Consider the following 15,882-nt stretch of genomic DNA (forward strand, 5'->3'; position numbering starts at 1 on the left):
CTAGTTTTTTAGAGAGTTTTGGGTGTTCTTTGGGGGAGTTCCAGTTTGCTTAACTTGTGTGTTTCCTGGGTGAGTCCCAGTTTGCTTAATTTTGTCTGTATTGGAAAGTGTGATGATGGGGGGTTTTGAACGTTGCTATTTTGCTAATGTTTGTTTTATGTATATATTGGAATTTCCTTGTTTAACCCCTTCATCGTTCGGCCTGGGGAGCTCGCCGATAGGGGGGCGATGAACTATCCTTTGACCTTGATGACGTCTCCCTCAATGCCTCGTTCAAAACCTCATCGAGAGAGCCCAATGGAGACAACACCCGGGTGAGGAGAAGGAGTACGACTTGGGGGACGTCCCTTTCTAGAGGTTGAGATGTCTGAGATGGGTGGCATTCAAGTTATTTTGTAATAGTTCTTCCAATCCAGTTGGAATGCTTCTTTTCTCGCTTGCCCATGTGGCACTTGTGCTCCTGTTTAAGCAAAAAACATAAGGTAAACCAAGATGAGGTTTTCCTTAACTAGATCCGATGAGTCGATGAACGAGGGTAGCCTTATAGCGTTGTTCGCTCTGCCTGGCGTTTAAGTGCTTGACGGAATGGTGGTTTGTGGATTCGGCAACCGTATTCAGCTCTCTCTCCCCCCCTTTTTATGCCTTGGCTCCGTGTGGGTTGGGTTTGTCTTATCTTGCTCGTGGGCCGTCCGGTGTGCGGGAGGGGGGAGTGTCAAAGTGGGGCAAGATTTGTCCAATTTTCTATAGGATCACGCAGCAGGTGTCGTCTCATCTTGTGAGCTTTGCGTGGATATTGATTGTAACTTCTGATTTCATGTATCATCAAGATCTAGATTAGCACGTAAGGTTTACCTACCATTCTTTCTAGTGGGTGATTATGTTTCACCGGTTTTGGACCTGAAGGAGACTAGGAAATTTGGATAAGAAATCCTCACGAACGGCGCCAAATTATTTGACCAAAAGATAGTAAAACCTTTTTAGGTAAATCAATTAATGATAATGAAGGGGTAAATCTTAGTCAAACTTCATCAACTACACATCTAAAAATGTAGAGCAAGATAGCAAATGAAAAATAAGAACAATCATTATTTATTGATGATCGCGAATGAAAAATAAGAACAATCACTATTTATTGATGTTACTATCTCATCTTTGATGAGATAGCGAGAAAAATCAGTTCACATTCTTCACAAAAAGAAATTGTTGGAGAGAGAGTAGAGAGGAAAGGTCCTCCCTCCTTTTCCGAGAATTCCCCTCCTATATATAGTTCTTGGATCTTTGTTGTGTTCTTTGACCAATGTATCTTCACGCAACGGTCTTTTCCGTTGTTATTTGAGTACCGTTTTCAACTTAACATACACTATTGATGCTTGGGCTGAAGTTGGTCATAGTATTTCTTGCTATTTCTTAACACTTCAAGTAAAAAAGTTTGTTAAAATTTAATCAGCCAACCCAAGTGCATATCACGTGAAATCAGCCAAGCCAAGAATTAGGGACGACCCTTGTCACTACTTAGTTTCCAAAGTTATTCTTTCACAAAATATTGTTGTATGTGAAGAATTAGGGACGAGCTTTCTCGCTAGTAGGATCGCAGGGGCGAGGTTTCTCATTGTTTAGTACAAAATAAATTCTTTGATATATCCACTTCAAAAGAAATTAAAAAGGTCGAATGGATCTAATTAGGTGACGAGGAAGGCTCCATCCACTTGATAGTTTAATCTCTTCTTTTATTTTCCGTCTCTTTTAGCTCTTACTTTTTTTCAATTCCTTTTTTCTATTTATTATAATAATAATTTTGTTAGATTAACTAAAGGGTAAGTGTATGTAGCTGAATATTACAGGGAACAAAGCCGGAACAAAGTGATAACTCAAGCATCAAAATTGCTATAGTGATTCTCTTTCAATGCTGCTGCTACTTCTCTCCTAAGCCTGTTTGGCCAAGCTTCTCCAAAGCTAAGAGTATTTTTTCATTTTATTTTTAACGTTGAAGTGTTTGAACAAGTTTTTAGAAGAAAAAACGTACTTTTAAATAAAAGCAGAAGCAATTTTGGAAAAGTAGAAAAAATAGCTTCTCTTCAAAATCACTATTTTGAAAAGCGCTTTTGAGAAAAATACGCTTGAAGCATTTTTTAAAAGCTTGGCCCAATAGTAATTGTTGCTCAGAAGTGCTTTGCAAACACAAATTGTTTTTTGCAGCTTGGTCAAACATGCTATAAGGAAGAAAACCGACTTCCTTTGGGTCCACGAAAAAGGCCTACCAGCTAGCCAAATATAATTTAGGAATTTTTACCTCCTGTACTAAAGGTTGATACCTTATTTATTTTAAATAAATACCCTTTAAAAAATTATATTTCATAGCTATCTTTTGATTTTAATAGTCAGATATCTATTTATGGTCTCCTCCTACCTTTAAGCCATAAAATACGCTTTGTATTATTTTTCTCTCTCATTCTTTTAGATTTTTCTCCATCCTCTCTCTCTCTCTCAACGCCAATCTTTCTCCATGAATACAACCATGATTCTCCACTGGTTCATTTCTATTGTCGAACGAAATTTTCATTGTCAGTGGCCTGAGGCTCTGAATCAATATCGAAATCAAGCCCTAGAGAGGAAGATGGAGGTTCGAAATCTGCTATTGAAAGATAAATTAGGGCTGGCAATGAAAATTTCGTATAGTTATATTTAGTGGTTGAAGAGTCTGTTTAGAAATCAATATCTTATGTTTCGTATCAATGTCGAAATTTAACATAGGGTAAAATGGGGCTGGCAATGGAGGTTCAAAATCTGCTATCGACGAGACGACATTAGGGTTATTCTTGAACAAAAACGACTGAATTTGGGGCTGAGCAACTTGAAGAGTCTGTTACCTTTTTTTTCATTTTATTTTAATGTATCTCGCTATATTCTATGTATTTCATTGTATTCATTGTCATTTTTTTCATTGTATTTTAATGTATCTCGCTGTATTCCATGTATTTCATTATCATTGTCTCGCTATATTCCATAAATGTATTCATATGTTTTTTTTAATTAATATAATTTATGTATTGAGATTTATAATTGAGTTTGTTGAGTTATATTAGGAGTCTATTTGTGTTAATTAATTCACATTCCATTTAAAAACAGCTAAATAGACCACGATTTACGTTATTTACGTTACTGTATTCACAAATACATATCGTGAATACAGTCGAATACAATAATTACCTAGTTGTACTCCCATATTTCACGCCAAGTTTTGCTACTGTATTAGTGAATACAATAACTTAAATACATCGAATACATTCTAGCAAACTGAAAACATAGCTATAGAAAGTAATATAGTAAATGATAGCTACAACTAGCTAATAACCACTAAACCGTCGTTTGTGAAAATTTCTCTATAATTTAGGCCGGCCCAATAACTAATTCAAAACTGTGCTGCCCAACTTGTCTCGATACTCCAAAACTTGCCACCAGCTTCAAAGTCCAATTCTAAACCTACTATACTTGGATCTGCTTAATCCGACCAGAAGATCACTGTCTATAAATTCACGCCCTGTTCGTGTTATCTCCAAAATTCGTACTACTCCATATCTCAATTTCTCGCGCACTCTCTCCCTCCTTTCATGGATTCTCAATCTCCTTCAGTTGTAACCTTAGCTCGGAACTCATCACAAAACTTAGCTTCCGACGATCAATTTCCTCCGCAAAATCACTACAACAATTACTCCGATCCATATTCTCAAAACCCTTCCCAAACCCTAGCTTCTTCCTATCCGCAGGATTCAAGCAATCAAAATTCTCAGGAAAACCCTAATCACGAGACGCATGTTCAGGCGCCTGATAATTCCGGTTCAAATCAAGCTTCAGAGGAGCAAAAACTCGGCGGTTCGACTCAGAAGCGCGAGCTGCAGAGGCCGTTGTTGTCGGAAAATGGATTGACAAACACTCACAGCGGCACTGATCGGGATCAATCAGGCGGTGAGGAAGAAACCAGCAGCAGAAGGAGACGGAGAAGCCGCTGGGACCCACCTCCGACTGAAGATGGGACCGGCGGTGGTGATCGAGGAAGTGGGACTGGTGGAAGGAAGAGGAAGTCGAGGTGGGCAGACGATGAGCCCAAGCCTGTGATTCAATTGCCTGATTTCATGAAAGATTTCACTGGAGGTATTGAGTTTGATCCTGAAATCCAAGCTCTTAACAGTAGGTTACTTGAAATTAGTAGGAAATTGCAATCTGGTTTGCCCTTAGATGATAGGCCTGAAGGTGCTCGGTCGCCTTCCCCTGAACCTATATATGATAACATGGGAATTCGTATAAACACTAGGGAGTACCGTGCCCGAGAAAAATTGAATAGGGAGAGACAAGAGATTATATCGGAAATCTTAAAAAAGAACCCGGCTTTTAAGCCACCAGCTGATTATAGGCCTCCTAAGCTTCAGAAAAAGCTCTACATTCCCATGAAGGAGTACCCTGGTTATAATTTTATTGGGCTGATTATTGGTCCAAGAGGGAATACTCAGAAGAGGATGGAAAAGGAGACAGGAGCTAAGATTGTAATTCGAGGCAAAGGGTCTATCAAGGAGGGCAGGTTGCAGCAAAAGGGGAATTTAAAACCTGACCCATCGGAGAATGAGGACTTACATGTGTTAGTGGAAGCTGAGAACCAGGAGTCACTTGAGGCTGCTGCTGCTATGGTGGAGAAGCTCTTGCAGCCTGTCGATGAAGTGCTTAATGAACATAAGAGGCAGCAGCTTAGAGAACTTGCTGCTTTGAATGGAACAATTAGAGATGAGGAGTTTTGTAGACTATGTGGCGAACCAGGGCATAGGCAGTATGCATGTCCTTCTCGCACCACAACCTTTAAGAGTGATGTTCTGTGTAAAATTTGTGGTGACGGGGGGCATCCCACTATCGATTGTCCAGTAAAAAATACTACTGGCAAGAAAATGGATGATGAATATCAGAATTTTCTGGCAGAGTTGGGAGGTACAGTTCCCGAATCTTCAACGAAGCAAAGCTCAGCCACGCTAGCTCTTGGACCGGGAACATCAGCAGGCAATCCTCCTTGGGCTAGCAATAATAATGCTGGTGGTGTTGGTGCCTCTTCACATCCTGGCTTAGGATCAAGTGTGATCAAGCCAAAGGAGTTTGATGAGACAAACTTGTACATCGGTTACTTGCCACCTACTCTTGATGATGATGGTTTGATCAATTTGTTCTCTCCCTTTGGTACAATTGTTATGGCTAAAGTTATAAAGGATCGCCTAAGTGGTCTGAGTAAAGGTTACGGATTTGTTAAGTATGCAGATGTCCAACAAGCTAATAGTGCTATAGCTAGCATGAATGGCCATCGTCTTGATGGGAGAACCATTGCTGTGAGAGTTGCAGGTAAGCCGCCTCAGCCTACCATGCCTCCAGGCCCTGCTGCTCCGACAATGCCTTTATATCCGGCTCCTAATCAGGGCATGGGTGCATACCCATCCCAGCAGTATGCAGCGGGTGGACCCATTGGCAATACTCCCACTGGTGGCTATCCACCACTTGGGGCTCCAGTTCCATGGGGACCACCTATGCCTCCACCCTATGCCCAGTACCCACCTCCCCCACCTGGCTCAGCCATGTATCCTCCTGTCCCAGGTCAACCCATCGCTCCATATGGAATGCAGTATCCTCCAATTCCACCCGCATCTTCTGGTGCACCCGCTCAGACTGTTTCTTCAGGTGAAAACCAACAAACCTACACATCATCGGGCGAGACACAGCAAAATTATCCTCCTGGAGTGCAATCTCAGAGTAGTGCACCCGTTCAATTAGTTCCTACTTATGCGTATGGCAATTCTGTCACTTCAATGCCACCTAATGCTCAACCTGCATATCCTACATCTTCATACAGCTATCCATCTTATTATGGTGTCGCACCACCACCTCCTCCTCCATCTGCATCCCAGTCCAATGGGGACCATTCACAGGGTATGAGCAATGCTCCCTGGGCTCCAAACCCACCAGCACCCTCACCTCCATCATCTGCAGAGAAGCCTGCCTATGGTGCGGAGGCAGAATATGAGAAGTTCATGTCAGAGATGAAGTAATGATGGGATTGCTGTAACGCCCTGCAATATTAGGTATGGAAGTTATTTTGTTTCTTCTGTTTCCAAAATTGTCATTTTGGTCTTCTCTATGCTGTTTGGCGGTCACCTTTTAGGGGCATACACATGTATTATGTGTACATCCTCATCCTCACGCTTATGCTCTGCAATGGGACAACCAAATTTCTTATCCACCAATTTTACTAGGGTTTTAAGGGTTTTTTTTCTTTCAAAATTTCATAAATGATTGAGTTTTTGAGTTTTCCATCTACAAGAAAATGGTGATGAGTGGGTTTAATGTGAAGGACACCCAAATCTTTGCTTTGGGATCAAAAGTAAAAATCTTTTGAATTTGTCATTTCTCTTCCCAATTTTTCTGAGTTGTAGAGAAAGAGAAACCCATCAGAGAGCTAATTCTCCAGCAATTTAACTGTATACTGTATATAATTTGGTTGTTTGTTAATGAACTCTAGAAAGCTATGCAGATTCGTCTAGATTAGAAGTATCTATATTCAACTTGCGCCCGTCCCGCTATTGGATCTTGATTGCTTTTTAGTTCATCTTTTTTCATTGCCCTTTCTGTTTGTGTTTTGCTAAAGGAAATGTTACTGTTTTTTTTTCTTTTACTGAAGCAGCGAGCATTTAATAATTTATTTGTTGCTTGATTATCTTCATTCTTAACAGTTCTCCTTTGTTAATGTTGTGATATTTTGGCAGGCTGATGTGTTGGAGCACTTCACCTGATTTCTTTCCTCTTGCCATGACTTATTTGTTGGAAGTTTCAGACTCACATCTTTAACCTTGTTGTACTGTTATGCAGAGAGATGAGACCTTCAGTTCTTTCAGCTTGTGTTGGAGCATTTAATCAGTGGATTATGGAATATTAATTTTACTTTTTGTAGGACTCAGTTTTGGGGGTTGCCTTCCAGCATATGTTTATCAAATTTTGTTTTATTGATTTGTTTGAATCTCTTGTTTACTAATCACTGACAGTTTGTTGTCTGTTTTGTGTGTTTCTCTCCTCTTTGACGTATCACCGCTAATCTCCTTTGCTTTTCTTTTCTAACTTGGTTATGTCTTTTACCTTTCTGTGGTTATTTTAATATTGAGAACTCAGAAAGCAGCCTACTACTTGCTTCTGCTATTCCTCTCCCGAAGGTGATGCATCTTGAAAATGTGAAGGTCCCCAGGGTATGTGAGTTGGTTAGTTTGACGCCTATATTCACATGTCTCGGAATTAACTTTTATTATTAATTCTGATACATTTTCCAGATGTCTTGTGACAGGAAAAGATGCTTGTACTGGAAGTTGGTACCCTGAGCTGGACTGATTTCTGTCCTAAAATTGCTTATCCTCATAGATAAGTTTAATTTAAACTTAGTTAGATTTTCTAGGATGTCTATTAACAAAGTTTTGTGCCATGGAGGATTAGGTGAAGCCCATTAGAGAGAAGTGAGGATGGGTAGCTTTGAAGTGTGATGGGCAGTAGAAAACTAGGAACCTCCTTGGCTTTGGAATTTTTTCTTTCTAACAGTAGTTAACGTAACACTTGAACCTTTCTAGGGGGGAGAAGGGAATTACTATTCCAATGTTGTTCCAACCATGAGGAGCTTGGTGTAGCAGGAAGCGGTTATTTAAAATTTGGACACTCTTGTTTTAGATTGAGTAGTGGCTAGGAAATCACTGCAACATAAGATTAGGAAGGATGTGTAATTATTAGTAGAGGTTTATTATTGCTGTTGGGTTTTTGTCCCCCGGCCCCGGCCTGTTTTTTAACCTTTTGTTTTGAACTAACTTCTTTAAGTTGGCTGTCATAATAGTGTGTACTGGTAGCAGGGATAGCTCCCCGTCTCCAGAAGGCCGTTTGACTCAGTATCATGCTGTCACTGGTGTACGAGTTATATTAAGGGGTCGTTTGGTAGGATGCATGCATTAGCTTTGTGTATTAATAATACCTTGTTTGATACACTTTTTGAACCTATGCATTAGTTATACACCCTATTTGGCATTATCCTATGCGTAACTAATGCATAAGAAACTATGTTATTAACAATGCAATGAGTTTTAATGCATGTATTAGTTTAGTTAAAGATAAAATTGTCCTTCAAAATTTATGCTTGATTAAAATATACGATTATATTAATGCAAGTTTGAAATAATCCAAGAAAGTGGGAAATAAAGTTATATCCCTAGTAGATAAATAAATACTTAACCTATTTTTTTTATAAATAAATATTCAATTCTATACTACAATATATTTAGGCAAATCAAATAAGTTTTTTTATAACCTTTTTTCATAAAAAAACATTCCTCAATATATGTTTCTTTTAAAAAGATAAAGTGATGGACTGGTTGTGAGGGTATTTTTGTAATCAGTCAATTTTTTAGAATTTGTGCAATGCTTTAATAAATCAAACCAAGCAATGGATAAAAAATATGTCAGCATAACTAATGCAAGCATAATTAATACTAGCATTGCTAATACATTCTATTTAGCATTACTCTTATATACTCTACCAAACGACTCCTAAGCGTACATAGCTCATATAGAGCAGCACCTAGTTCTAAAGAACCATTTGCTATTTTATGTTGGAATTTGAACTTGATCTTTTGTCATACAATTTGTTTTTTGCATAACTATCAAAAAAAAATTATTGCCTTCGTTCTTCTTTTGATGACTTGGAATCTACTCAATATTGGTTTAGACGTTTGTCCTTATTTTGTTTTGGCGGTCATACCGTCGGTCCAAAGTTTATTAGTGTTTAGGTATTCAGTTAAGTTTTCCTTTTTCTGGTGGTAAACCAAACATAAGATGAAAAGGAATTATTTCGTAATTAAGTTTAAAAGATATTATTGTTTTGTGAGAGTATCGTTTTCTGCTTCGTTGTTTGTGCTTTGTTTGGCAAGTGCTATGTCAGTAGTGGGAGAGAGTTGGTAACGCTGTTGCGTGTTATTTGGCTCTTTTATCTGTTTCTATCAGTGAGTATAATGGAAGTCTGGAAGCAAAAATGGTATTCTATTAGCTTGTACATCTACATTTCTACTTTTTTATTGCTTATTTTGAGGGCTTTTAAGGGAAGAGCGAACACCACCGGATGATAAGCAATGCAGATCTGTTTGTGCCTTTGAGCTTGGGAAGCTAGTTGCATTGCTTCTTAGTAGTTGCTTTTTCACAACTTTGAAATTGTTGGATGCTGGCCAAGTATTCATAGCGTATATTTGAAGTTCCTCTCAAGACATGTTAAAGATTGGTATCTTGTGCCATTAGGCATGTTTTATTGATAGGGTGCAAGGTAGTTCCATCACACATCTAAATGAAAAAAATTAGATGCAATGAAATTTAGGGATAAGTAGAAGTGTAAGATGTGCAACACGTGTTGTTGGGTACTGCTTAAAAGAACCGTGGGACTGATGGTATATGTTTATGCTAGTCTTGTGCGCTTGGCATTGTGGGCATGGGGTGCCCATATGTTTGAACGGTATATCTATCATGTCCGCTCTGGACGTCTCAATCAAAAGTTAAGTTATTCTCCTTGTCTCGAACTGCCGACTGATCTGGCAACCGGAATTAAAGACCTTCTACAAGAATGAATTGCTTCCACTTGTGTTGACTGGCTCGTTGACAACTGGGTTCGTACACCCTAGTTGTGGATGGGAACGTCGAAAATTGAAGAGGAGATCCTCGTTCATTATGTGAAAAAATGATATAAGAACTGGGCACATGTGATATGTGGAAAAAATTGCTAACTACTTTTTAACGACTAGCTGTGGAAGTTTGAAAGACTCGCAGAAATTATGAAGTAACTCGTCAGCTGCACTTTGCTACCTACGCCACTACTTAAATTACAAGTTAATGTGTAAGTAGAGATACAATGATTTGAAAATGATATTAAAAAGATGAGGTAAATTTGGAACTGAGATAACTTGCAAGGTGAAGAAGAAGAAGAGAGGTTGACTAACCAGGGAAAAGAGAGGAGTGACTAACAGAGAGGAAAAGACAGAGAACTACCCATGTGTTTTAACTGGCTGAGAGAGTAACAGATAATTGAGGCTTGTTGTTGCCATACCTGAGGTGGAATCAAGGTAAAGAGCACGGGACTACTAAGTTGCGTGAACTACTAAGTTTTCAGATGACGCAGAAAAAACGTACCGATAACGATATATTTATCAGACAAATGAAAGCATGCCATGTGCATTTCTTACTAAGCCACAACTGGATTGATATCGAATTCAGTCTAGTTTTAGCCACAACAAATGCTCAAGAAGCTGAGGAGAGAAGAATCCTTCTGTAGCTATGGCGCATTTAATGTGCTCAAGGAACTCTAATAATAGCACTTTAAAAAATAAAAAGCATAAAATGAAACTATTTTCGAGTCCATAAGTCTATTTTATTTCTTTTATGCCAAGTGCGGAACTTATAAAAGGTGGATGGTTCTTTTCTTTACAATATTGTTCGACTTCTTGGTTTTCTTTTGTCTATTTGTCTGACTTATGGTATGTATACACACATTAAAGTGTTAAATTAAACAAACTGAAACCGATCATTTTAGTCTTCTCGAAATGTACTGAAAATAAAAACATCTTTTTTTCTGGTAGAAACATGTTAAAAAATTTTAAACCGGACATAAGCACATAAAGAACAAGCAAAATGTTGGAATTAGTGGGTACAACTATTTTTTCTAAAATTTGAAAATTGAACTGTGTCAATTTTATTAAAAAATTACAATTAGTATCGTAATACATATATGTCGTGTGGTAAAAATATATAAAGGTTATAACCAACCATCATTGATTTTGTTTTGATATCTTGACTTTATATAAATATAAGGTACTAGAAATTCTGCGAATACTAGTTCTAACGAAGAAAAGCCTCATTTCACAACTCGATTGAAAAGAAAGTCTAGCGAACATCACCTCGAACCAGGTGCAAATGCACATATGACCGCTTATTATTTAAGATATAGCCAAAATTACAAAGTATTTAACGTTAAGCTGTTTGAGAATCAACTTCAAACCTATAAGATGATGTTGAAAAAACTTCAGATGTACGCAAGCCTAACTTCAGACTCATATGTTTGATTTAGAACGTCAACTTGAATGAAGTCCGACTTCAAACAATCAAGTATGAAGATTGGTAATTTTAGACTTGAAGTTGACAGGCCTTAATATCTGAAGTTGGCAAAACTACTGAAACTTGGAAGTTTTCCAACACTCGTTACAAATTAAATATTTTGAGAAAAACTGAAAATAACTTGAATAGCACATGTAAAATCGACCGCTGGTGCAAATCCTACTTTGAGCGAACTCCATTTCCAAGTATAGCATCCAGTTTCATCATAATTTTTGTTTGTAAGAGTATGGCTCTACGAGAACAAAAGGTGCTTGATCTGAGTCTCAGGATTCTTCTTCTCACGCATAAAATATATTCATTCTTGTAAATACGTAAATAAGGATTCATACATATTTATTTGCGGTTATAACATCATATACTTATGCAGCAAATGTTAGGGGGGGGGGGGGGGGGCATATTCACTTCTTTCAATTTTAGCCACTAGAGACCGCTTCTGACAAGCAGATTGAATGCCGAAGGTCATTCACTTGTCTAACCAGAGTAGCTCATAATCCTACTATTACAAAAAGGAAGAAAGAGTCTAACACCCATCATTTCATAGCGTAGAAATATTCCGAGTCTCATGTAAACAGTAGTCGAGAAAGTGCACAGGATAGGTGATTGAGAGATTGAGCTAATCTACTAGTTATCGGAAATCAACACAGAGCCAGCCTATTCTTAATGGAAATCAATGCTCCGGGCAGAGCTTACTTATGGCACCTGGCTTTCTTCAGGCAATGGCATCAATGGTTTCAGCATCTGGCTTCAGCAAATTACCAGTATCTTGGAAGATAGTAATTCTTTCAGACTACCAACACAATAATCAGCTAGAGTAAGTCTGAACGTTTTTAATCCAGATTTTCACATATTGACAGTACGAGACGGAGCTAAATACCACACAACTTACAAGGTGGAAAGACAGGAGGGGTTGGGGGTCGGGGGAGGCACTGCTGAGAACAATAAAACTGAAGAAATCCTTAAGAACACAAAAGCATGAAAATTCCGGGTAAACAATTTATTTTTTTGTACACGAAAAAACCATACTGGTTTCTTCTCTCAAGTATAAAAACGGTAAACTGTAACTCCCCGCTTTCAAAAGTAGAGAAAGGGGGGACTACCAACTGTAATGTCGTCAAATTGTGATGACTACGCACATTGTGCTCGAGCAACGACCACAACCAGCAAAACTACAACGGAAAGGAAGAAGGAAGTTCTCAGCTTTTTATCAAATGGATCACTATTCCCTTCTGATGTCTTTTCCTCTTCAGGAGGCTGAAACCACTCATTAACAAACTCTATGATCTTCTCAACTATCTCCATCACTTTTTCCTTAGTGTTCACAACAATCCAACTGATTATATCTATTGTCCCATCAGACCTGTCAGACTTATCAAAACCCTCCTCAGAACTTCCAGCTGGTAATCCATTATCGGCTGCATCAACTAAAACGTAGTGTGGTCAAAATATATCAACTGTACTATTGACAACTGACACTCTGAATTATGGGTTGCTATAAATAGGGACAAGGGATTTCTCTTGCTGGTGTTATTGGGTAAATCATTTATTTTCTCCAATCACGTGTATAAGTAATATCCTAAGGTACTGTATTCAATATCTTTGTAAGAAGACAAACCTTGTTTTAGAGAATCTCTGATTTCCCGAACCGCCTCATTATTCAAAACAGCATCCCAAACTGCTTTGTCGGAAGATAGTGAAATAACCATTTTCTGCAGAGATCAAGAGGGAATTTCCCCATCACCACAAACTGATCATAAAATGAAATGATGCATCATCTCAAACCAAATTAGTACCATTCAGACAATATCTTAGTCTCTTTTCTCCAAGATCTTGCGAGTCAATAAGTTAAGAACAACAAAAACTCCATGAACTCCAGTACAAATGTAGCTGAGAAATTACTTCACTTACTTTTCTCCAAGAGTTTTGTCTGTTTAGCCCCCACCTCATTTATTGAAAATAACTCATAGAGAGGACTCAGATTTTATTTTAAAAGGTCTAGATTACTCGTTATTTCACAATAATTACAATCAAATTAAGATATGACACCAAGCAACTCTTTCTGATATCCATGTATCCACTAATCTATTTCAAAGCAATCCTGAAGGCACTCTAGTAAGTGTACCTGAATAGAAGGTTCAGTCTGCAGCAAGTGGAAAGCATCAAATAGCTGGTTAGCTCCATAAGACTGTATTAATTTTGAATTACAAATATGCATAGACGGTTCGATCCAATCAGACATGGATCCACTGGAAGAAACTTCGCGCATCAGATTAATTGAGCTAGTAAGTTCATCTGTTTTATCCTCATTTGAGTTGTAACCAAGACCGTCATTGGTGGAATACGAAAAATGGGATGGCTCAAGGACCCTAGGAAGTCCAACAACATTAAGCAGAAGCAAGTAAATCTTCATAATAGAGACAACAAAGATAAAGATTATTATCTACAGCTACATAAGAGAAGAATAAATTATTGGGAGATATCAAGAAAGATATTACGATTATAACACTTTTGTAGCACTATGAATAAGTCAATCAGCTAACTAAAGATACTGCCTAGCAGACTTCTAAAAAGTTCTCCAATGTACTCTTTTAATGTGGACAGAATGTCCCACTTATTTGTTCCAGGAATTCTATTATTGAATTCCTCGGGCTGTACTTCAGATAAAGAAGAAGAACAAAGGCCAGCCAAAGTTAGCTTATCATGAGATAGTTATTAGGTAGAGCTCCTGCATGACCGTTATACACCAAGGTTCTAAAATTAGTTAAATCTGCATTCTACTTGAGAGCTCAATGGGGGAAAGACTTTAGGCAAAAAATTTTAAGAAACTCAGTTACAACTAATGGCACTTTATAACTATGGGCAACCAAAAAGCCATACAGCTTGCAATTGAAAAATCACGGAGGTTCTTTATAGCTTGATATTTATCTAACTGGGCATCAGAATTCGTTGCCACAAACAGGTTTGATATATCATTTTTTATGGGCCAAACTGATATATCTTCAGGATATCTATTACCAATTCTCACAAACAAGCAGGCAAAGGATCCAGGATTTGAACTAGATGCATTCAATCTTTATATTTTACTACTGAACCTTTCCTTTCATGTTACGTCAATTCGAGCTTGCTCATTATACTTATGAAATAATGAGCTTAGAATTTAATATTTAATGAAAATTTAGTAATTTTTCACAAATATATTTACTTCCAGTGCTAAAAATGTTGGGTTTAGTTGAACCCATATTGCATCTGCCTCTGTGAGCAGGGTCGTGTCTCTCGTTTATCTGGTTATCCATCAATGTCGCATTGACAAAACAGGGTACATATAGCTGGTAATCTCACACAATTTTGCTAACAACTTAACTTTGAAAAGAGTTGAACAAAGTTATTTAGTCACATTATCATCACTTACTACAATACAAAAAGTTTTAAGTCACATTAAGAATGCTCAACTTCAGTAAACTCCCGCATTTAGTCAAAGAGGTTTGCCAATATCTTTCTTTGCGCGGGAGGATTTTTCCACTATTGCCTTCTATAGATTACTACTAAAGCACAGCAAATAAATATGACAGATCGATTGTACTTGTAGAAAACAAAAGAAACTTGTTTATGGTCTCATTGTACTAGAATTGAAGTAATTATAGAAAAAAATGCCACTTAATTTCAAGAAATCCACAAAATTTTGATCAAATAAGAGAAGCGCAATATGGAAGAAAAAGGAATACACAGGAACTCACCGCTGAAGAGCAGAAACTGCATTATGAACCTCATCAGTTGATGGAACAGTACCCAAAATATAATCATCAAATAAAATATTCACCCTTTCATCCTCACATTCTTCTAAACATTCCCAGTCTTCAGATTCGTCCGTGTTATAAGTAGAAGAATCCCAGGCGGGTGCAAAAGCAGTAGCAGATAAAGGAAGCTGGTTATTGAGAGTGGATAAAGGTGATAAAGAGGAGAGAGAAAGTGTAGTATTTGCTTTGTTGTTGAAGGCGTGGCTTGTAGTACTTGTTGCTGTTCGTGTAGTTTTGGCGGTGGTGGTTGAGTGAGAGAAGGGCTCTTGGGCGGCACCGCTAACGGTGCCACCTGTCCTGACGGCTCTTTGAACGGCTCTTAACATGCCGCTACCGCCGCTGCTGCCGCCTCCTCCTCCGCCCATGCCTCTGCCGCCACCACCGAATGACCTCCTCATCATCTTCTTATCCACACCGCACTTTTCTCACTCTACCGTGTGTGTCTGTGTGTGAGCTGATATTTGTCTATATTTTTACTATAGAAAAATCTTCCTCATGACGGAACGCAACCGGCTTTGGGATATTGGAACGTAGTGACTAATGCGCCTTTAGCCTTTTCCGAATTTATTCCTTTGCTTTTAGTTCTCGAGGTGATAGAAACTAAATGGTATACCAAACTAACAGAATCAGGTTCTCTATTAGTTCTCACGGAAGCTATACACACGTCAATAAGTAAATGATACATTAGAGTTTTACATAGAAAATTCTCGATTCACGGGATTAAAAATTATGACCTACCCTCGTAGGATTTCAACTTAACCAACCTAGGAATTAACCTCCTAATCCCTCACTAACGTGTAACAACTCTATTACAAACCCCTTTGTAATAACTTTATTACAAAGCTTACAACTCGACTAACTCTAGCCAAGACACAAACACAAGGTTTAT

The 15,882-nt window shown here is 38.1% G+C and overlaps 2 protein-coding genes across 3 annotated transcripts; one reads left to right on the top strand and one right to left on the bottom strand.

The window, feature by feature from the left end:
* Positions 1 to 3,439: 3,439 nt before the first annotated feature.
* LOC107778813 (splicing factor-like protein 1) lies at positions 3,440 to 7,075 on the top strand. Its single transcript, XM_016599122.2, has 2 exons — positions 3,440 to 6,107; positions 6,789 to 7,075. Exon 1 carries the CDS (start codon positions 3,609 to 3,611, stop codon positions 6,072 to 6,074), a length of 2,466 nt encoding a protein of 821 aa, XP_016454608.1. The 5' UTR covers positions 3,440 to 3,608; the 3' UTR covers positions 6,075 to 6,107; positions 6,789 to 7,075.
* A 5,066-nt stretch (positions 7,076 to 12,141) lies between these two features.
* Positions 12,142 to 15,527, bottom strand: LOC107778812 (uncharacterized). 2 transcript variants are annotated; one of them, XM_016599121.2, is made up of 4 exons: positions 14,934 to 15,527; positions 13,322 to 13,565; positions 12,815 to 12,908; positions 12,142 to 12,614 (listed from the first exon to the last, which is right to left on the bottom strand). In XM_016599121.2, exons 1-4 carry the CDS (start codon positions 15,392 to 15,394, stop codon positions 12,328 to 12,330), a joined length of 1,086 nt encoding a protein of 361 aa, XP_016454607.1. In that variant the 5' UTR covers positions 15,395 to 15,527; the 3' UTR covers positions 12,142 to 12,327. The 2 variants fall into 2 exon arrangements, with proteins under 2 accessions (XP_016454607.1, XP_016454606.1); XM_016599120.2 differs by having other exon boundaries at positions 12,142 to 12,623.
* Between the last annotated feature and the right edge of the window lie 355 nt (positions 15,528 to 15,882).

Source organism: Nicotiana tabacum, chromosome 6 (assembly GCF_000715075.1).
Source record: "Nicotiana tabacum cultivar K326 chromosome 6, ASM71507v2, whole genome shotgun sequence".
Classification (NCBI taxonomy): domain Eukaryota; kingdom Viridiplantae; phylum Streptophyta; class Magnoliopsida; order Solanales; family Solanaceae; genus Nicotiana; species Nicotiana tabacum.